Source organism: Sebastes fasciatus, chromosome 14, assembly GCF_043250625.1.
Source record: "Sebastes fasciatus isolate fSebFas1 chromosome 14, fSebFas1.pri, whole genome shotgun sequence".
NCBI lineage: Eukaryota > Metazoa > Chordata > Actinopteri > Perciformes > Sebastidae > Sebastes > Sebastes fasciatus.
This window is the reverse complement of record NC_133808.1, coordinates 22,667,741-22,690,662: the sequence shown is the minus strand read 5'-3', so window position 1 is coordinate 22,690,662 and position 22,922 is coordinate 22,667,741. Positions and strand designations below refer to the sequence as shown.

Here is a 22,922-nt window from a genome sequence, read left to right as displayed (position 1 = left end):
GATGCTTGAACTCAGAAAAATGCATGTCTTTTAAACAGATTTCTAAAGAATAGCGTACATTTGTTTTTATAAATTTTGATAATTTTCAAACTGGGTGCACATGCATGAGCCCGATTTCCACTCTTACACTTAACCAGGTGGGCGGGTGTCAGTTCCGTGCAAAGCACTGGAACGATTATGTAGCCTTTAGATGAGATATATTTTAATAAAATACAGTTGTACCGACAGGATACAGTAGAGAACCTCCGAATGTGGTCTGAGTGATCGGATCTCAATGCATCCTCAATGCGTCTTGAGTGCGTTAACACCAGTACTTAGAGTTGTCCACTTGTAATCCGATCACCGGGGACGCATGTTAATACCAGGTCTGAACGGGGCCACGAACTTATCACATCGATATGAGAAAGATAATGATGTAGTTTACATTACTGATATTTAAACAGACTTTAGAAGGGCAATAAAGGATAATATGATCATAAACACAGGGAAATAAAATAATACCTGCAGTGTAAATAAATAGAATAATAAAGTCAAACCAATCAAGTTGTAAATGTGTCTTTGCAACTATATTATTGATATTTTCAAGTTAAATGAGTGGGTTGACATGGGCACCGCAATACTTTCAATGATGTATTACATCTTATATAGGCACATATTTATAGTCTATTTTTCCAGTATTTTACATATACTGTAGTTCATATCGTAGTCCTAAGATAAAGGTCTCCATACAGTTTATTTCATGGATAAGTGCAGTCCAGTCGTTCTTTGTTGGAGGGTTTGTCTGAAGCCATTATCTGTGATGGCTTTCCTGCGAGCAGCCAAAACTATTTTATTTTTATTCATTCCATGTTTGTCTGGGTCTTTGCTTCAGTATAATGAAAAAAGAAAAAGCAATTAACTTCTATTCTGATTGCGAGTCGATTGCCTTAGATTTTGCGAGTAGGATTTGCGATTAAGCTTCCTTGTTTTCTTTTTGACATAGGCCTGTACGTCTGCTGCTGACTACAAAACAGAGAAATGAATAATGGCAATTCGGCGCGCAGACTGTGACTTAGAAAGTGATGAAGTGGGTGATGAAGCTACATGATTGGTCGGCCGAGTGTTTGAGTTTCCTCATTGGCCATTGCTCTTTCAAAATGAAAAGGCAGGGAACAGTCCTTTATGCAAATGAGCCCGTCCCGCGCGACGTGTCCGGCTCGTGAAACTTGAACCAAGCTGTCAAACTAGACGATCTAGTTCTAAAATGAAACGAGATTCAGCAGCGGCATCGCCTATTTCTCGTTTAAAATGTTTTCGGAAGTAGATTTTGGTGGATTGTTTAGATGGAAGAACAGAAAGTTTACGAGCAGGCCTGCCATGTTGTTTCCTGTTTGAAAACCAGGGACCAATCAGGTACATTCCACGATACGGTACGTAACCGCTTGAACGGCCAGTTGAGTGGAGCAGCGCGTCCCCTAGTGTCCTCGCCGGACCTGGTGGACATGTGCTGGATTTAACATTATAAACATAACCACTGATTATTTGTATAACAATTTAACCTCAAATTCACAGACTGACCGTACACGCTCCAGCCATATACACGGTTTTGACCGAGTCTTGTTTCTGATCTTTGCGTTAAAGTGAATGAAGCTTTTGATATTGCGCCGATGGTGATGGCAAGAATAACATGCATGCTGGCATCTTTATTAAAGTGAATTAGTAATGAATCACCCTCATGCATGAATCATGCATCACAGGGCCTAATTTTACCCATGATTCATGATGATGACGATACAAAAGGTGACAAATCGTTGGCAAAAAAGGCATATTGTCAATCTTTTAGAGATCAGCCAAGCTCCCACTGGCTCTCCTGTAGTTAGCACACTGCCAGGAGGTCACCAGGCTTCAATCAGATCTGAGTCAAAATCTGAGGCAAGAGAATGTGGTTTTAGAAACGCAAAGAAATCATCCAAGAAAAAGAGAGTGAACTCAGAGTAGAGATAGCCGGGGTCACATGAATAGCCTGAAGCTCCGTAACAGAAGCAGCTTATGCAATGCGTCAGATCTTGTGTTTGTGAGAAAGAAATTCTTTTTGTAAACCCTGAATGGAGCTTAAGGTTAGTAAACCTTGAAAGAACTGTTGGGCTGCAAAGTTTTTTCAACACTGAAGAGCAGCCTTCATTTTGCATGCTGATGAAGGTCTTTAACCGCCGTATTACTTATTGCTCTAGCCCTAGTATTATATGTAGGCTCGGTGAGTTTGTGATAGTGAAACATAGATGAAGAGGGATAGTTTATCCAGAGATGGCGATGGTGGATGGAGGCCCGGTGGGCGGCGAGCTGTTTGTTGTGGTTAACATTAGGAAGGTCAGAGCTTTGAGGAAAGGGCCTTGGAGCAGATGGAGGTAAGAGATGAGCGTGAGGGGGTGGACGCGTGACCTCCTCACCCTCTCATCTGTCTCTCCTCCTCCTACCGTCTTCCCTTGACCACTTTTCACTTCTCTACTCTTAGAGAATTAGCTAAATGCAATGCCTTCAACATGTCTTAAATACAGTTAATACAGCTCTTGCCTTTTCCATCTACTTGTTTATTTATAGTTTCCTGATTTCCCTTTTTTTCCCTTAAGATTTCTGTCATCTTATCCTGATTCTGATCTCACTGTATTAATATGGCAAACTTTAATAAGCTTCTTCACTTATTTCGCTGGTTTGTTTGACTGAGGTGAAGTAAATGTTGTTGTTTTAGAGAGAAATAGGCCAGCATTACCATGACATCACAAAGTCACATTAATCAGTTAGTCTCACTGGAACATCTTTTGTTCTTCACTTCTTTTGTCTTGATTGCAGATTTGAACTTGGAGACAGATTGAGGATTTATTTTGGAGACAGATGTTGGTTCTAAAAGAGTAATTTCCTTAATTTCCAATGGCTGCAATGTGGTCATGGTTTAGCTCCGCTGTGGATGCTGCAAAATGATCTGCTGCAATTTCAGCCAGTGTCCACCGTACGCACAAGGGTCCTTTCTCTGCTCCACTATCTCTAAATGCTGGGTCTCTTTTGGCTCAAGCAGCATCTCTAAAGTGTAAAATTGGCTTGTGAATATATCTGAAAGACTATATTGATTGGAAGTTGTCATAAAATCTAAATTCATTTGTTGCTGACTTTCTCTTACGTACATTTTACAATGGTGTACAAATAGAAGGCGATTAATAATTTATGACTCATATAATTTATGAAGCATGAAAGAGAGGCAAAATAACGCTAACACTGGAAACAAAGCATCTTAAACTGAGTAAACCCATTAACGAAACGGAAAATAATCCAACACAAAATGTGGCTGCTGAAAATCAGACTGCATGAAGACACTCAGCTTCTAATACGCTTACATCTGAATCACAACGGAGTCGTGATATAAACTCTGAAGTGAGGATACCTGAGGTTGGATTGGTTGATTGATTTGCAACTTACAGTATATTTGCCCTTTTTTAGCTGCATCATGGTGACATCAGTTGATGGATAGGTCCACCCAACACCTAATGTCTTACGGTGCTTTTTGAATGAATCCTAATGTTTGTGGTGAACTCCTGAGCTTTCTTGTTGATCCACTCTCCGTGGCAGAAATAGCGACAGCGTAACGTGCCACATTTAAGGCTCAGTAGCATCTAGATTCAGTAGATAGTAATATGTGTCTGCACTGGCTTGCTGTTGTTTTGACATTATTTATGTTAAATTCAGACCTCTGTAATTCAGAATATGACATGATTGGCAGGCAGGGAGCAAGCATGTGTTACACAACAATGTGGGAGAAGAGTGATTACAGCCGAAACCAAGAGCGAAGGGCAAATAGGCTGTTATCTCTCTGCCACTGTTCTGTTTACATGTAAAGGACATCAAACCACATACATTCAAACAGCAGCTAGTAGGGCTGGGAGATAAAACCATCTTTAAAAATGATAAAAATCATCCTTGATAAAGATGATGAATTTGAGATTTATTTTTGATAGTTGTTTTTTAATCCGTTTTCCTCTGCCTACAAAAACACTAGACGTACAGCCCGTCGCTACTGTTGTGGCTGTAAAACGCCTCACAATCCATGCAAAATGACTCGTTTCACTATCAGCATTTGATCGATTTGGTCCGATAACATTTAGAAAGTCTAGAAGTAGTCTCTGGTGCGCATGCTCAAAAGAAGCGCGCAGCAGTGAGATGACCAACAAGAAGTGTCATATATACTTTAACATACCTCTTTATATTTATATATTTAAGTATACTTTAAACTGTAATGTAAACATTTATCTCTTGTTCAATTTCAAGTTCAAATTTGCCTTAGCAATAAAAAAAACAAAGCCATTCTTTAATGTTGTTGACTGTTGTTTTGTGCTTTTTTATTTTTTAAGAATCGGTTTAGGCACCGGCACCGTTTTAAAAGAATTGTTTTAGCACCGGTATTGGTAAAAAACCCAAACAGTAACTAACCTAGCGGAGGATATCACTCTGTACAGGGACCTGCATTTAAACCCCCGATGCTAACATATAGTAACACATTGTGTACTCCAAATTAATTCAGATTAAAGCATTATAATTGTGAAAGGAATAGTTCACCATTTTGGAAAATATGCTTATTCACTTTGTTGGTTGGTTTGCTGGTTGCCTGACAACCTCACAGTGACAATAGGACACCAGGAAGTTTTTTACGGCGCATAACCCCGTTAAACTTACTGTTTTTACACTTCTGTTTTTATTTACAGATTTAACAGATGAGACATAAGGTGTTAGTTTGTGAGCTATGGAGGTGTTGGTAAGCGGATTTTGTTTTTCTTTTTGGACAAGAGCCAAGCTAGCTGTTTTCCCCTGTTTCCACGCTTTGTGCAAAGCAAAGCTAACCGTCTCCTCATGACAAACATGACAGTGGTGTCCGTCTTCTGAAGTCTCTGCAAACTAAGAAGTGATTTCACCCTATTGAGACTGTCTCTACTGTACATGACTCATACGACATGTCTGAACCACTCATACATGTTTGTTTGTACCCCAAAAAAAAATTGGTGAATGTGACAAATTGTCTTAAATCACTTGGAGTGATTAAATGTGTTCATGAGAGTTGTGGCCCATTTCTGTCTGTGTTATTTATAAATGAAAACAAGAGCCTGACAGAATTGACGTGGCTGCATCAAAACAGTTGTGATTTTAATGAATGTGCTGTTTAATCTCAGCCTCAGCTATTCCTCATCAGATGGAGAGTAATAAAATCTTTTGCAGCTCTGAATATGACGGGTGCGTAGGAGAATTAGGATACTGACTGTCTGCTGAAGGTGTGGACCAAAACATTGACTTAAGAGTTTTATAGTGAAGCCAACGTGCAGGAGTCTTACTATTTATCTCAAGTGTTTCTCCCACTCACAGAAGCCTTGAGCTACACATGCTGCGGTCAGTCTGCATCCAGTGTTGGTCCTCACTCTCTATCTATCTACAATTACGTGTGTCTTTCCCTGATTACAAAGACATTTCTGTCCTTCATCCAGTGTCCCTCTGGATCCTAGAGGAAACATGAAAGACTTGAGTTGCAGAAGGGAAACAGTCCTCATTTCTTTATGGCCTTGATGAAATCACACAGCGGGTTTGACCGTGACTGCTGCACAGCAGGGATGTTGGTGTTAGATGTTGGTTTGCACACATGTTGCTCGTGTGTGTGGGTGTGTTTTTAGACGCGTTGCTGGCAAGTGCTCTGACGCTCACCAGCCAATAATTGCACATAATTGCATCCATTTGTTCGAAAAGGCAAAGATGAACATTAGTGAGATCTGTGACACGTGCTGCAAAGCGTTCGTCGCCTCAAGATTATAGACGGACTGTTGCGGACTCTTGATGGAATGTTGCGTGACACATGATGTCAGGTGGCATGTGATGGTTACTATGGTGACCGTAGCACCTGCATTTGTTCAGCCGTGGTTAACACTGAATACATCAAGGTTTTTTCCATTACAGATGAGGCTGGTGATATATTCTCTAGTTTTGTTGCCAACCCCATGAAAAAAAAAAATACACTTACAATGAATTATTGTATTGTATTGCCTCTGTAGCCAAAGCCTTTTATATTCTATTCCTCCGTGCCATAGAGCTCCACTGTTCAAAAAACATTAAAACATCATAAATTAGCCACACTGTTGCACTGGCTGATAAGCTCCTTACATTACAATGCACATGGGCACTTTAGTTGTTTTTTTGTGTCAATACCAAATACACCCTGCTGCTGTAAATAAAGCACACCAAATGTGTATTAATCCGCAGTTGTAAATGGTCCCCAACAAATGTACTATTTACTTCTGTTTGAGGTGTTTTTGCTATTTTTCGTGAGTGACTGACAGCTGCTCATAGACGTCAGGCTCCAGTTCGGCTCTGATCGGTTGTTTTTCCTCCGGTCTGTGAAATCTTGCAGATGACATTAGGAGCACCGGAGGACACAGAGGCACATGATTTTTTTCCGATTACCTGTCTCATGCACTACTGTCAGGATATAGTGATCGTTTCATGAAAATATCTTTCTTTTAATCATATTTGCTCCAATTCTACCCACTGCATCTTTAACACACAACTTTAATTAATGGAGACATAAATAATGAATGAATACAATAAGCCTTTGCTGCCGGTAGAAATGGCTCGTGTGCCTCCGTAGAGATCCCTTAATTTAATTGTGGTTTGACAAACATGTGGTTTGCCATGTAAGAAGACCTCAGTAAAACAAGAGCAGCACAAGCAGTGGTAATACGCACCCTTGTTATAATCACATTATCTGTGGATACACAGACTAGGGAATAAAAAAAAAACCAGAGCACAGCTGAAGCCGAGTGACAGGTGATCCTGCTGTGCTGGCGTCATCAGAAACTGACGTCGCTTCTGATGACGCTTGAGAGGGAAAGACGTCTTTTCCGTGTATCACTTCTTTGCATTTCGCCCCCACGTTTTAAGTGGGAGACAAAAGGAAAAGACGCAAGTGAGGGAAGTGTGAAGACAAGAAAGGGAATTGGCATGAATCCCTAGAGGGTTTACCAGGACAGGATTTCACCCCTGGGGATCCTTGACTGTTTATGGATATTGTAAGAGAACGTTGAAATAAGTTTGACAGCCTCTTCCCCTCCTCCACGGCTCATCTGGACCTCTAAATCTGTTTATTATCAATGCCTCGCCGCCTGTTTGTTGACCTCTACCTCTCCCTGTAGACTTCCTCTCTGTTTGCCCTTTTAGTCTCTCTCTCTCTGCTGGTATTGTTAACTGGTGGGTGTGAAATGTAGCGGCTTCTCAGACCTTTTTATCTGTCAAGATACATTCCAATTCCAAATCATACAAACAATGCACAAGAGACCGAGCTGCTGCCAATATAACGCCAACGCTCACCAACTGGACTCATCATTCTGATTGGAGAGGAGCAGAAGAGGCATCAAATGGTTTCGGTAAAAGGTTGTGGGTTGTACAGATGAATAATTGGATAAAGCACCTTATGAAAGAACACCTTGAAAAATAAATGCAACAAGTGAAAAGGACATGTTCAATGCAAATCAGAAAGGTTTGTCCAGTGGTTCTCAACATAGGGGTCGTGGCCCTCCAAAGGGTCACAAGATAAAATTAAATTAACACCTGCCACCCGCCAAATGCGGGTACATTACTGGCAGTGGTGTATAAAATTGTCAGGCCGTCTGCCACTTTCGCAGACAGGGAAAATGCTATGGATGGGAATAGAGAATCAGTTCCCGTTGAGAACCGGTACCTGGTTGTTTGATTCGTTAGCATTGATTGCTCTTATTGATACTTTCCGACAGTTACGCATGCACAATGACGTAACGCCATACGCATACTGTATCATGCTTCAGTTTGTTTGGAAACAAAACGCTCAACAGTGTGGCGCTAATAAATCTGATGGGACGCACCCTATCTGTTCCTTGATAATGGTACATTGTGAACCACAAATCGGCATAAGGAGAACTAGTAACATTAGCTGTTAGCAGCCGGTAAGTAGCACAATCCTGCTTGGCTAAATAACGGCACTACTAACGTTAACGGAGGTTGCATTGATGATTGCTAGGATGCGTTCAAGCTCTATAAAAGCTCCATAAAAATGAGTATTTGGCGAAGGTATATCATGATTTGTTCAAATGTCACCTTGTATTTTGTAATACAAGAAACTTGTGGTTCAAATGGTTCAGAACCTCTGGTTTAATCTATAACGACGTGTGTCACATATTTTTTTATTTTATTTTTTTATCTGAAAGGTAAGTTAAAAATAGAAAACTAAACCCGATGACATGTGGTAGATGTTTATCCACTTTACTCAGCTCTTTGTAGAAGCCCCACTGAGAAATTACAGCTGCATGTATTTTTGAGGCTGCTTCTGCCAGCTGTGCACACCTGGATTTAGGCAATTTGCCCTCCTTGCAGATGCTCTCCCGCTGTGTCAGATTGGGTGGCGAGGCGTTTGTAAATTGCAGTCTTCATGTCTGACAGATTTTTTAGCCAGAGCCTAAGCTGGTCTGTGTTGACACTGTGTCAGAGGTGTTAATTGTGGTGCTGGTGCATTGCATTGCATTATATTATATAAAAAAACTTGGTTTTAATATCAATCTATTCTCAACAAAAACTAACTATGATAAGCTTCAATGTGTTTAATTACCTTGAACAATGGACTATGGCTGATGTGAGGTGTCCATAATGGTTTTGCTTTTCAGGCACTTCTCTATTGATAAGTGCTAGTTGGGATATATCTGAGCTTTTCGAAAAATCTGAGTTGTGTCGTAATTACAATTTGAATGATGACATGAACAATATTTACACATTGGAAACTGGTAATCAGGGATAGCTATTATATGATGATAAAATGCCATAAATCATGCCCAATCAGATGCATGTTTCACATTTTCTCTGTTGTTTATGGGGTGTTTTGTTCAAAGTATATTTACGTTATTTAAGCAAGTTTTAAAACAACCTAATGTGGAGTTTTGCTTTATTTTCCACCTGTGTGCATGTGTCTGAATCATGATTGAGCAACTGAGTCACTGTCTTTGTTGTAGATGAAATCAGTCTGGAGGGAATGGTGGTGCACAGAGCTGAATGCAGACCGGTCGTCAATGACAACTACATGAAGCTGAAGAAGTGAGTGAACTTTGAAATTTCAGCGCAGAAATGTCTCATGCATTGCAGTAAGTTAGAGTAATGGGATGTGGCAAAGAATGGGATAGACTGTAGATTGAAATTCAGCAACTGTAGACAGTTTAAAACAAAAACACTCCAGTGTCAATATTGTAAAAAAGCACAGCAGTCGTTACTGGCACCGGTTGATGACATAATAATTGTGCAAAATATGTGAAACTTGTAATTAATAGTAAGACTTGTTTATTATGAAAACCTAACTGTAATTTGTCCTTCTACCTACACCCTTTGAAAAACTCAATGATATGCTGTGTGTAATATTTCATGGTGAACGGACTGACTGCATGTTCAAGGCTCATTAATTGTCATTCTGCAACACAGAGTTGCACAACGAAATGCAGTTGTAGCCTAGTCCATTTAGGCCGTGATTAGACAGTGTGTTTTGCAGGTGGAAAACACAAGGCACACCACATGGCCTTTTTGTTGCTCGAACAGACGGAGCATTATTTGCTTTTCTTAGAAATTGTTGCTAGGCAACCACCAAATGAGTGCTAACGTATGCACAAACACAAACCTTGAACTCTATAACGCTATGTAGTTAATAATACAGTTTAAATTAATGAAAATGACTTGCCCAAAATCTCAAGTATCACACTAATTTGCCTCCTGATGTTTTCTGTTCAGATCATGGTCACTACGGTTGGTAAAGTCATATAGCTCCAGCAAAAGTCACCACGATGAGAAAAAAAACGCTAATGATGTTGGACGCTTTTACCCTCGGACTTGAATTTCTTTGAACTCGAGGGGTTCGGGGCGCTCCTGTAAAAATGCGAGAAAAACACTCCACTCTTGATGAAAATAATTACAAAAAGCTAAAGGACACTTTGACATGTGGACAGGAGGAGCCGGGCATTGAACTGCCAACCTTGTGATTAAAAGAAGATCTATCTGTCCCCTGAGCTACAGCCGCCCCACAATGTACACAGTATATTCATTGTATGTCGCAGCATTTCCATTGCAATATAGGATCAGACTAACTATTGATGGATTATTCTCATAATTAGTTAAATAATGAACACACTAATGTCAGGGCAGCATTTGCTTTCTTGTTTGTTTTTTTCACCCCTGGACAGCACACAATCTGTTCAAGTGTTGTGCATTAATTCCAACAGGGGTAGAGAAGTTTGACATGTTGACTGGGGCATCGCTGCAATTTGTGTTCACTAAACACTCCAGTCCACTCTGCCTTTTTTTTTTAAATGGTTTCTGTCTCCTCTTCATCGGAATCCGTCATTCCAGCTAGTTAGTGCATGGTATTGCTATAGCAACCGCATCACTGTGGCAGATGCACTGCTACAATACAACCCAAGGCAAACACACAACACAGTTTGCTTTAGTATGTGAGCCTGTTTCTGTGTCAGCCATCAAATCAGTAAGGAAAAGCTTAGGTTATAGGAAAGCTGAAAAAAAGATTTCCCTCAATAACCCTTTTATGTCATCTACCGTCAAAAGACGGTTATCTGTGCTAATCATCTGGCTGGATTCTCCTTAGACGTTACAGGATGGTATTGCGGTGTACTGTAGAGTACAACTTAGATTTGTCCAACTGTATTTAAGTTCTGACTTGACAATGAACGTCTTCACTTTTCACTCCAGTTTTGTAATCTTCCATTTGGGTGGCAGCTGACAAATGTCCCTCCATCATGGCAGGCTACAGGATATGCAGGACATCATGCTGTCATGACGGCGTCTGTGTGTGTGTGGACACAATTCAAGAACAGTTTTAGTACCAACTTCACCACATGTTCCTACTGTAGATAAAGTGATGTAACACTTGCCACATAAATGCACATAGTGGAGAGTGGGGAAAAAACAACAAAATGACATCTGAATGCTTTAAGATACATAATTCAAATCATTTTTGTCATTTAGAGAGAGTGATGTTTGTGTTTTTCTTCACTGCTTGTAGTTCTTACTGATACATTTTATTCGTTTGTGATCAGTTTTGATTGTGCTTATTAATATATGGAGGATGAAATATGACTTATAAGAGAAACAACAAATGTATGTAGAGTTAGAAATACCTCTAATGCATCATTATGCTTTACTAATGGCCTCATTAGCATAGCTGTTAAAATGTAAATCAAATTTTATTGTCACATTGTACATAACACAGCACACAGTGAAATTTAGCTACTGCATTTAACCCATCCTAGTATATTAGGAGCAGTGGGCAGCTATTATACAGCGCCCAGGGAGCAGTTTTTAGGGGTCGGTGCCCTGCTCAAGGAGGCGAACTGGCACCTCTCCAGCTACCAGCCCACACCAGTCCGTACTTGGTCCATGCGGGGACTTCCGTTCCCAAGCCAAGTCCCCACGGACTGAGCTACTGCCGCCCCCGTTTATAGTTAATATATGTTTATGAGTATATCATGGTAAGACATCAGCCAGCTGTTGTGCTTTGTGTTTAATATTTCTTCCAGGCCCATAATCTTTTCTATTTGTGTGGCCATCAGTTTAAATAAAATGTGTTTAATGACCGGCCAAGTCGAGGTGAACAATAAATAAATAGAAAGCAGAGCAGCTGTCGTTACTTATTTGGTAAGTTTAACCTCAAGGTGCTGACAGTTGTCTCCACGCTAACAGGCACATCTGTCAGCAGAGATCACGTTAGATCGCAGAAAACACAAAGCAAACTTTATCTCTCTCGTGTGTGTGTGTGTGTGTGTGTGTGTGTGTGTGTGTGTCAGGATGCAGATTAAAGAGTCCACCAAGCCTCAGCGTTTGTCACAGCAGCTGGAGAAAGCCGTCACTACCATCTTCAAGCCTGTGGCCAACCACGATTTCAATGTGAGAACTAATAACGGCATAGCTGTCTATATATATGTGTGTGTGTGTAACCAGTTTGATATTGTTACAAAATGATTTAAAGTGGAAAGTAAAACCCAGTTGTTGCACTGAAGCAATGGAAGTTGTTGCTATTATTAATTCATTCAGTATGATTCTCAGGTGGAGCATGAGAAGAAGAAGAAGTCGGAGGGGAAGATGGTGAGGGCTGAGCAGCAGGTCGTGTTGGACATGCTCTTCTCTGCCTTTGAGAAGCACCAGTATTACAACATTAAGGACTTGGTGGACATCACCAAACAACCTGTGGTGAGCAGCACAAACGCATATATACACACACACACACAAACAAAAACATACACGTAACAATATAGCTGAGAACAAGAAAACAATTCACCTGCCCACTATCCACCTTTCTTTGTTAAATTTGAACGAATCGCCCACGGCATGACGTTCATGCCTGTTCACACTATCTTTTGTGGCCTGAAAATTGGGCCAACATGCGCGCACACACACACACACACAAACACACACACAAGAATGGGATGAATCGATACAGTGCAGTGGATTCATTCCAACTCACAGAGAACAGCAATGTGTAGGTGCTGATGAGACCTTGAGGTCCTCTTCTCCCTCTGATTGCATCTGATTGCATAACCATCGGCTGAGTAGGAGTCAAACGCCGCAATACACTCCACACCATCATTTCTCTCCTAAAGCACTTGGCTAACACTCAAATTAACTGAACTAAAGTAACCGAAATGCCCATTATGAAAAGTCTGGAAACACTGGTATTCATCAGGTGCAGTGGGCATGTCCCTACAAGCGCAACAGAGACACCCAGTGGTCGTTGGAGAGTATTGTCTCTCACACAGCACCACTGAATGGTCTTCCACAGCTCCTGCTCAGTATTAGATATTAGGTTTGTGTTGGATTCATGCTCGTTCATGAAACATAACAGTTCTGTCACTACAGAATGAAAGGTCTAAACCGATTAAGATTAGAAGCAAAGCTGGGTGTGTCTTGAGTTGAGTCTTCAAGTCACAAGAAGTTAGCACTTCTGATGGACAGTTGGTAAATCCAAATTTTCCGAGGGCTGGTTTTACAATTCAAAATGTAAAGCCTGGTTGGCTAAGGATTCCAAATGGGAAAGAAAGCTAGATGTATGTTTGTATGAAATTGTTCAACATCTCCAACATGGGGGAGGCGGCAATCGTAAGGCATATGCAAGGACAACAGCACCGTAGTCTTGTCACAGCATTCTATACACCCAGAGTCACAGTCAAATATGGTCTGAAAAATCTACTAGTCAGGGAAAGTATGGAATTTTTAAATTGTTGAAATGTATTGAGCTATGGTAGTATAGCATGTTATTAAGAAGTCATAGTATAGTATGTTAAAAAAATGTCAAGAAAGAAGTCATAGTATGTTGAAAAAGTCATAGTATAGTGTGTCATAAAAATGTCATGAAGAAAAAGTCATAGTATAGTATGTCAAAGAAATTCATGAAAAAAACTCAATGTATAGTATGTTGAAACATTTAATGAAAAAAAAGTTATGGTATAGTATGTCGAAAAACTTCATGAAAAAAAGTTATAGTAAAGTATGTCGAAATTTTTCATGAAAAAAAGTCATAGTATAGCATGTCGAAAAAATTCATTAAATAAAAGTAGTGGTATAGTATGTCAAAAAATTTTGTGAAAAAAAGTTATAGTATAGTATGCCGAAAAAAATCATGAAAAAAAGTCATAAAAAAGGTTATAGTATGTCAAAACATTTCATGAAAAAAAAGTCATAGTATAGTATGTCGAAAGTATTCATGAAATAAAAGTAGTCGTATAATATGTCGAAAAATTTCATGAAAAAAAGTTACAGTATAGCATGTTGAAAAAGTCTTACTATAGTATGTCGAAAAAATTCATGGAAAAAAAAGCCAGAGTATGTCGAAAAATGTCATGAAAAAAAAATCATAGTAAAGCATGTCGAAAGATTTCATGAAAAAAAGTCATAGTATGGTATGTCCAAAAGTTTCATGAAAAAAATCATAGTATAGTATGTCGAAAAAATTTCATGAAAGAAAGTCATAGTATAGTTTGTCGAAAAAATTTCATGAAAGAAAGTCATAGTATTATGTGGAAAAATTCATGAAAAAAAGTTACAGTATAGTATGTCGAAAAATTTCATGAAAAAGTCATAGTATAGTATGTCGAAAGTATTCATGAAATAAAAGTAGTGGTATAATATGTCGAAAAATGTCATAAAAAAAGTTATAGTATTATGTCGAAACATTTCATGAAAAGTTACAGTATAGCATGTTGAAAAATTTCATGAAAAAGTCTTACTATAGTATGTCGAAAAATGTCATGAAAAAAGCCATAGTATAGTATTTCGAAAAAATAAAAAATGTCATATTATACTTCGAAAAAAAAGTCACAGTATAATATGTTGGAAAAAATAAGTCGTAGTATACTATGTCAAAAAAATTTAAAAAGTCACAGCATAGTATGTGGAATTCAGCGTTAACGCCTCAATAGCGCATTAACTTTGACAGCCCTAGTCTAAATACAATCTTATGTCAAATAAGACTGATGTACTGTAGGTGTTTATGTACATTCTGTTTCTCCAGACTTACCTGAAAAAAATCATGAGGGATATCGGGACATACAACAGCAAGGGGGCTCACAAATGCACCTGGGAGCTGAAGCCAGAGTACCGACACTACCAGTCTGCTGAGGAAGAGGAGATGCAGAAGGCCTAGTTCCAGCCAGTTCCTCTCACATGGAGAAAAGACACAACTTTCAGGTTTTTCAGTGACTTCCTGAATATATGTCAAAAGAAAATACTGTTTATCGGATATGCAGGCAGTATGTGATGTTTTTGAGTTCATAATTTGAGTTAACATTATCATTGGGTGGAAAAGTCTGCTATGCATTAGCTAGCACAGCACTTTAACATAAATAAACATACATGTTGTTCAGTGATGGATTTCAATCAAGTTTTTGGAAGTTAAATGGTAACCAGTGGCTGTCTGGAAATGTAAGGTGGAAAAAAACATAAAAAATGGAACGTTAAAATATGTTCGACAGTGATCACCCACCAGGGCGTTTTTTTTTCTTCACACTTGGTGTGAGCACTCAGGTCGTGGCTGACGATCGGATCGTACATTGTGAGCACATAAATCGTGAGCTTCGGCTTTACGTTGCAAACGATCTACTCGTACAGTAGAAGTAGGAATTACACACCATTTCTACAATCACAGAGTGTATGCCCAGCTTTACCGAGTTAACCACCGTCGTAGGACTGTTTAGCGAGATCGCGGTTGTTATGGTTAGTTACAGACGTGGACAAAATTGTTGGTACCCTTCCGTTAAAGAAAGAAAAACCCACAATGGTCACTGAAATAACTTGAAACTGACAAAAGGAATAATAAATAAAAATTTACAGAAAATGAACTAATGAAAATCAGACATTTCTTTTGAATTGTTGTTCAACAGAATCATTTTAAAAAACAAACTAATGAAACTGGCCTGGACAAAAATGATGGTACCCTTAACTTAATATTTAATTTCACAACCTTTTGAGGCAATCACTGCAATCCAGCGATTTCGATTGTATAAAATAAAATTGGAAATACATGTAAGGGATAATGTACAGCGAGCCGGTCATTGTTGTGAAAGAAACCCCGTCACAGAGCAGTCTCTTGTCACCCTGAAGGGGTTTCTTTCACAACAATGACTCGCTAGTTGTACATTATCTCGCTTATTACACGGCTACTTATGTAAGAAATCAATATTTTGACAAACGGCTTGCCAGAGTCCAACATCAGAACTACGCCCATAGCAACGGTCTGCTGTAAAGAACTAACAGACTTCAGGACGCTGTGATTAACCAATCAGAATGGAGTATTCAACAACACCTTGTAAAATGTAAATATAATGGATTTTTGTGGTTGTACTGATTTTATATGTATTAAAAAGAAAAACAGCAAAACAGTAAGTGGTGGTACTAGACTTTATTTTCAAATTAAACCAGAAGTATTTTCATTGTAGATGGAATCATATTTAATGCAACCATAAACAAGGTCTGAGGAGATCAACCTTTATAGATCATTGCTAAAATAGTACGCAGACAGAAGAACAAAAAACCTTCTATACTTCAGAGCCTGCCTTTTAATTTCAATCACAAGCACGGGGCCAATCCTGGGATGAAAATCAAACACTGCAAAAGCCGTAAAGAAAAAGTTTAAAAACGGTATTCAGTGACCAATCGTGTTTGATTCACCCAGCCTTTGGGCGCGCTGCTGTGGGCCATAATGTGAATATAAGAAATTGTACAAGAATGTTTCCGTTCAGGCATGATGCAAAATAGTGCTCCTTCGGTCTGCTCTTGGGGCCATTTGGGAAGCAGCAGCCAGTTGAAAAGCAGATGTAGTTACTGCAACAAAGAGGAATACACGTTATTAGTATCTTTTCGCAATTACTGAACTTCCTGTGCACTCCAAAATTAACCAAATTCAAGTTCTGGTATAGTTACATGAGAAATAATACCACCTAAGTTTATACACATCTAAGGAAAAATGTAAGACAAGTGCTTTTGCTTTGAACAGGTACAATTTTACAACATTTACTCATTGTTAGTACTACTTATTGTGTGAAAACAGCTGTATTTTTAAAGCATACAGGAAGTAAAGGAAGTCAGATATTTACATCCTGTAATATCTAAGTGTAAGCTAACTGTAATTAGTGCTACATTGCTGTGATACCTGAAATTACTTTTATTCCAATTATTACATTCAACCGAAGATAGCGGGGAATACTGCGACGTTATCTTTTAATAAAAAATGACAACCTGCTGGTTAAGACACGTCTGACAAAGATTAACAATAGACAACTAAATGGATTCTGTTGATATTGATGTGACCTAATTTAAAGTACAACAGAGGTATTTTGGCAGCTATCTGTTGAATTAGCCGTTGTTCAGATGGATTATGACGTGTGCAGTCAGACAATGCTAGAGTTATATTAACCGATGGACTGGTACCTCTAGTGGAGTACCACTTTATGCAAAAACTATGACTAAGTATTTTTTTTGTCATCAAACAAATGCTGATTATAACTTTACGTCAATGTCATCCCACCACGTCCCACAATCTGAAATTAAAGATATATTTAAAGTGTTTTGAATATTATATCACGAAGGGTGAAACTGCATGAAATACATTTAAAATCTGCCTCTTTTTTTTTTTTTCACAGCAGACGATGCAACTTGTTAAAAAATGTTTTTCCTACAGCAGCATCACAATAATAATAAAAATACTTCATGATGCTTTGTGTGTATTTGGAGCCGAGTACTTACGCATTTCTCAATCAGCAGACCATCTTTGAAGAAAAGCATGTACGGTGTGATCTCGTCTTCGCGGTAGTTCAGCAGTCCCACCATGCCGTCTGGATCCATGGACTCTCCGGTGAAGAACTGCAGGGAGACGAAGACGTCATGTCAGAAGACGATCAATCGGTCGTTGGGTGGTTTACAATATGGGTTTGTGCACAGCTCTCGTTTTTCATAATAATCATGATACCTGGTATTTGGACATGTTTTTCACGATGTCCCCAACTTCTTTTTGGACGTCAACCATGAAGGCGTCCACTCTGTCTGGATTGGTCTCTTGCAGCTTGGCCTTAACGCTGGACATGCAAACAAAAATGTACAATTTTAAAGAATCACTGTTTCATATCCAATATACCACAGTTACATTTGAGGATGCAACAATCCAACTCCCTCTCCCAATCCCAATTACATACACTGTGATAGAAGATTTTGGCCTCACTGCTCCCCCTTACAGTATTTCCCAGATATCTAACATGTTTCACATTCCAGAGGAAAATTGTTGAACGACACTTAATGTCATTTACATCAACACTTCCGCACTATGGGATACGGGAGTGTCAAATGTGCACACGTAAAAAAACAACGTGTGTGCACATTTGAACGAGAAAATAAAAAAGGGATATACAGCAGGTCAGCTGACAGACGGCTGGCTGGTACTCACGCTTTAACGTAGGTTCTCATGTGAGTCAAATACGCCTTCTTGTTGTAGAACGTCTCCTGGAGTTTGTGGTTGAGGACGATGTCTACTCCAGAGACGGAAGTCGAATCGGTGCCCTCTGCCATTTCGTCGGCAGAGGCGTTGGCCGAAATTAATTTTTCATCGAAGCCCTCTGTCCTGGTGACGGCCTAGACACATTAAGCAACAGGAACAGAGAGGACAGACAAACATGAGGGAAAGAACATCAATGTATGGTGAATCACAGTGACAATGAGATCGATGGCAAGGCGGATGATTGGCAGGTGAGGATAGGTGTACGCTGGAAAGTCATAGGCCCAAACCCAATGTTCTTCCTAAGGCCTTAAGCCCTGAACCCTCGGGGACTTTACTGACGTCATCTGGCAAGTGTGAGGGGCTGCAAGGGCTTGAAATGGTATAAATATAAATGTAGGGGCCGTACAATTAATCGCGATCATGATTTTGGCTTACCACAATTAAAAAGGAACACGATCTACTGCTATATTAATGTTTAAAATGCCTTGAGTTCTTCCCTAAACAATGATCTCAAAGACATGTGTTTCTGTAAGTTATTAATAACTTGTTCGGAATGCTGCTTTGTCACTTTTTGACCAGTCCGCGATATTTTCTAGTAAGCTCTAGGCTTGCCGTTGTAGTCGGTGTTACCGGTGGTCGGGCACACACCGATTACATTACGAAAACCACCGCCGTCACACTCGTTTTACTTTTTTTTTTACAGAAATAGAACCCGTTTAGTAAATTTTCGCGTATCAGCGCCGTGTTATCAATACATAGTTGGACGTTAAAAAGTGAAAGTGTCTACTCAGTATGTAGTCACAGTAGCAGGCGTTTATTTTCACACACGGGACGAGAGAGAGTCGACAGACGAGACGATGGCGAAGGATTTGGTGTCGAAGCGAAAAGTAAAAGCGTCTGTTTGTCAATATTTCAGACTTGAACCCGGTGCATCAGTGTATGCACTACACTGCATCTGATAATTGTGTATATGTGAGAAAGGAAACCCTTTTAATATTACTAATAAACTAATATTAACATACAGAGATGGAAGGAAAAACTCAGATCTTAACTTATGTAAAAGTAGTAATACTACAGTGTAAAATACTAGCTACAAGTTTAAGTCCTGCACTCAAAATACTAGGCAACTCAAGTTAAAGTACAAGTATTAGCATCAACATACACTTAAGAGTACTAAATGTACTCATTATGCAGAATATACATTTCATTATTGTATTCTAATTATCGTTTTAAATTTGTTAAGTGTTACTTTAATGTAGCAGCTGGTAAATGTGTAGGTCATTTCAATTACTTATATATATATATATATATATATTGCTGGGTAGTTTAATCTATAATACACAATTTATTAGTTCATTATATTTTGTTTTAATAACCTGAATCTGCAAAACTAATTCAAGTTATTAAATTTATTAAACTTAGTTGTTTAAGAAAGGGAAAAAGACAGTATCGGAAGATACTCAAGTTTTTTGTGTCGGACATTAAAAAGTGGTATTGCGACGTCTCCCTACCAAGAACCTATCTGTAAACGCAACTTCTTTAATCATACGCAGTAATATTCTGTACTGACAGCATAATTTGTTGTCAAGGTCTGGTTGTGGTTTTGAGTCATTAACTTATTTCCATTACCGTGATGAATGCCTTTGCGTATGTTGGAAACACTCTGTACCTCACCGCGCCTGAGGCGATGTCATGCAACGACAGTACACTGCCATTCACATACCTCCAGGCTTAGTCAGCCACAAAAGAAGCGCTGATCACATGACTCATCACCTGACTCATCACCTGAATCTCAGTTCAGGGAAGAAGAACTATTTAAAAACAATTGCATAACAATGGATAGCTCTGCCAATTAAGTGTGTGGCTTCACGTATGAAGTACACAAGCTGTGGTGATTGAACAATAAGATTTTCTTTTTACTCATTTGCTTGTCGGAAATAAATAGAAGTAAAGTGAAACGAAACGGTTGTCACTGTCCAATCATATTTATCAACGTGAATCCTAACTAGTAAATGACTGTCTGAAAATATTATGCAAGATAATCATATTGTTTGTGTTCATGGACGTCAGAATGGTGTGTCGCTTTAAAAGTTGCAGCTGTAACATATGCCTCTTGTATGTTACATTAGATACACAATTTCAGTTTTAATAAATTGTTACTCTTGTTACTATTTATATTTTTAGTAATTTTACCTTCATTTGATAATTGTTAGGTGGACATGTTTGTGTTATTTTCACATTTCGAATTTAATACTACGGTATCCATGGTAACGATGGAGATATAAAAGCTCATCACTGGGGGAACGAGTCAGACCGGACTTGTATCTCCCAGGTGAGTATGTGTGTGTAAACTGTAATCTGTAAATATTAATGTATAATCGATGTTTAACGTATAATCTAAGAGACGTGGCTTGTATCTCCTAGGTGAACGCGTGTCCTGAAGTGCTTGTAAGCAAATAAATATACGTTGAATCGACATCGGAGCTGTCTGTGGTTCGTTGGAGTGAAACGTTAACCGTCAGCCGCTGGTCTACAAACAAACAACGCAGAGACTGTTGGCTGCCACCGCTTATCAGTGGTAAAATACAAAGTTAACGGGGCCGTCATGACGTCTTAACAACTTGCCAAGATTATTTTTTAATCAAAGCAAATATTTAAATATTCATAATCGTTTGAATCGTGTGGTTTTATACAAACAACCACTATAGATAACAATAACAAAGTACAGTACTGTGTACACTACCCTCCCTCCACGGTGTAATCCGAACACTGTAATTTACCATGTATATAATGTTTTTTGTGTAAAATATATCAAACATTGAATGACATCAGATCTAAAATGTTATTACTTCATTTAGCGCAGAGATTTCAAAAGAAAAAATACTAGACTGCCACAGTGGCAGGCAATGAAACAAGTTAATTTCAGAGCCTGGTTATAACACAGTACTGTAAATAAGCATTGTACCATAAAGGTTGTTGAAATGTGCTTTTTCATTGTGGCCTTGCATTATAGATTAGACCAACCATGTGGAAACAAAGTCTAACCAAACACACAGTCAGATCCCCCAACTAACCCCACTAAACTCACCTTTCCTTCGACTTCATAGAAGATGCCACTCTTAGAGACGGTGACTTTGAAGGTGTCCGAGAACATCTCATCGTCTGCGGGAGGAAACAGTCAGTGAGTCACACTGAGCGGATGAACACAAAGAAACATCTCTGAGCTAACATCTGTCTAACGACACATCACTGCGAGCTACGTTATCTGGGATGAGCCATAAACTACAAGCTGCGTAGACGACGGACAGCTCAAACTCCTCAGTAGACATTAACATGTTTTAATGATGTAAGTAAAGAAGAGCTGAAGCCGCGCGCAGGCCCGCATCTCCCAACTAGCGATGCTAATGCTAGCAGCTACCAGTTAGCAGCTAAGTAACGCTCACAGGCCGCTGAAAGGCCACGTACACCCCGTTACTGATGTTATATACTAACATCCCACATCACAACCAGCGTCCTGTATTTATATATATCTCTAAATAAATAAATAATTACACCTGGCCTATATATATATATATCCCGCTAAGAGTAAATAGTAATGATCATTAAGACTGACATTACATTAATATCCCGAACAACCGTTAAAACAGGAGTTAACCGTTGAGAGTTAACCGTTAGAAGAAGAGTTAACCAGCCGTTAAAACAGGAGTTAACCGTTGAGAGTTAACCGTTAAAAGAAGAGTTAACCAGCCGTTAAAACAGGAGTTAACCGTTGAGAGTTAACGGCTACCTAACTCTTGTTTTAACGGTTAACACGAGTTAACCGTTGAGACCGTTAACTTTTGGGACCGTTGAGATGGTTTTTCCTGGCCACAGCGCGCTTGGTGGATCTTGTTGGGTCTCTAAACTACTAGACGTACGGTCTAAGACCTATTCTATATATAAAGCGTCTCGAGATGACTTATGTTTTGACGTTATATACAATTTGAATTGAGTTAACCGTTAATAGCCGTTGTTAAGAGGTAACCGTCGCTAAGAGGTAACCGTTAATAACCGTTGTTAAGAGCCGTTGTTCAGAGTTAACCGCTGGTAAGAGTTAACCGTTAATAACCGTTTTATTAAGAGTTGACCGTTGTTAAGAGTCAACCGTTAATAACCGTTGTTAAGAGTTAACCGTTAGTAACCGTTGTAAAGAGTTATTCGTTGGGATTAGGGCACACACGGTAGTCACACTTTTAACCAAATGTACCGGTAGTTTAACGCTAGCCGGGGCTAAAAGCTAACCGGCCTGAGCATCACCGGTTAGCCGACATGCTGCTAACACTGCAGACTCCAGATGGATCATCACAGTCATCCGGTTCCTGGTTAGCATCCGGCTAACACGCGTTAACTAGCTAGCTAACGATAGCCTAGCTAGGCCAGCTAGCCTTCAGCTAGTGCTAGCCGACTCTACCCAATAAACACGATACAGCCCAATAACAACCTCCGCGACTCTACCGCTAACCTAATAAACACGGTTACTCAAGATGACACGTAATGTGCTGACGTACCGCAGATGATGCACTTGTAGATGATCATGTTGCTGGGTGGTGTTGGTGTTTCAGAGACACAAAGCTAGGCCTGCCGCCCCAAACAGCTCTGGAGAGGAAAAAGAGCGAGTCGGCCTCGGGGTGCTGCATTTACATCCTGCTGACGTCACCCTGGGTCGGCCTCTGAGCTGTCTGCTGCCACTTTTGACATGGTGGCCAAAAGTGGTGCTACACCTATCTATGTCATCTCATCTATCTACCCAGGGACTTGGAAGAGAGGAGCCCATTTCTGCCAGTACAGAAAAAAAAGTAGGACTGTCAAAAGATTAAAATATAGT

General features: G+C 39.4%; 2 protein-coding genes across 4 annotated transcripts in view; one reads left to right on the top strand and one right to left on the bottom strand.

Moving 5' to 3' along the window:
* The window catches only part of LOC141782880 (general transcription factor IIF subunit 2-like), a 59,816-nt gene extending 44,764 nt beyond the window's left edge, over positions 1-15,052 (top strand). For 2 of the 3 annotated variants that reach the window (XM_074659711.1, XM_074659709.1), the window contains exons 5-8: positions 9,036-9,117; positions 11,865-11,964; positions 12,124-12,267; positions 14,558-15,052. In XM_074659711.1, the coding sequence (XP_074515812.1) occupies positions 9,036-9,117; positions 11,865-11,964; positions 12,124-12,267; positions 14,558-14,716 (485 nt within the window). In that variant the 3' untranslated portion in view covers positions 14,717-15,052. The remainder of the gene's footprint in view (positions 1-9,035; positions 9,118-11,864; positions 11,965-12,123; positions 12,268-14,557) is intronic. The other variant, XM_074659710.1, reaches the window with a different exon arrangement.
* A 903-nt stretch (positions 15,053-15,955) lies between these two features.
* On the bottom strand, positions 15,956-22,765 carry tpt1 (tumor protein, translationally-controlled 1). The gene is made up of 6 exons (XM_074659714.1): positions 22,606-22,765; positions 21,147-21,220; positions 18,008-18,192; positions 17,537-17,642; positions 17,314-17,430; positions 15,956-16,392 (listed from the first exon to the last, which is right to left on the bottom strand). Exons 1-6 carry the CDS (start codon positions 22,631-22,633, stop codon positions 16,390-16,392), a joined length of 513 nt encoding a protein of 170 aa, XP_074515815.1. The 5' UTR covers positions 22,634-22,765; the 3' UTR covers positions 15,956-16,389.
* Positions 22,766-22,922: the final 157 nt, after the last annotated feature.

Bases quoted from the DNA above. Each gene is read 5' to 3' on its own strand.
- tpt1 (XM_074659714.1), bottom strand. From the start codon at position 22,633: ATGATCATCTACAAGTGCATCATCTGCG. The intron at 21,221-22,605 runs GTACGTCAGCAC...TTCCTCCCGCAG, and splicing joins CTACAAGTGCATCATCTGCG to ACGATGAGATGTTCTCGGAC. The intron at 18,193-21,146 runs GTGAGTTTAGTG...TAATGTGTCTAG, and splicing joins TCTATGAAGTCGAAGGAAAG to GCCGTCACCAGGACAGAGGG.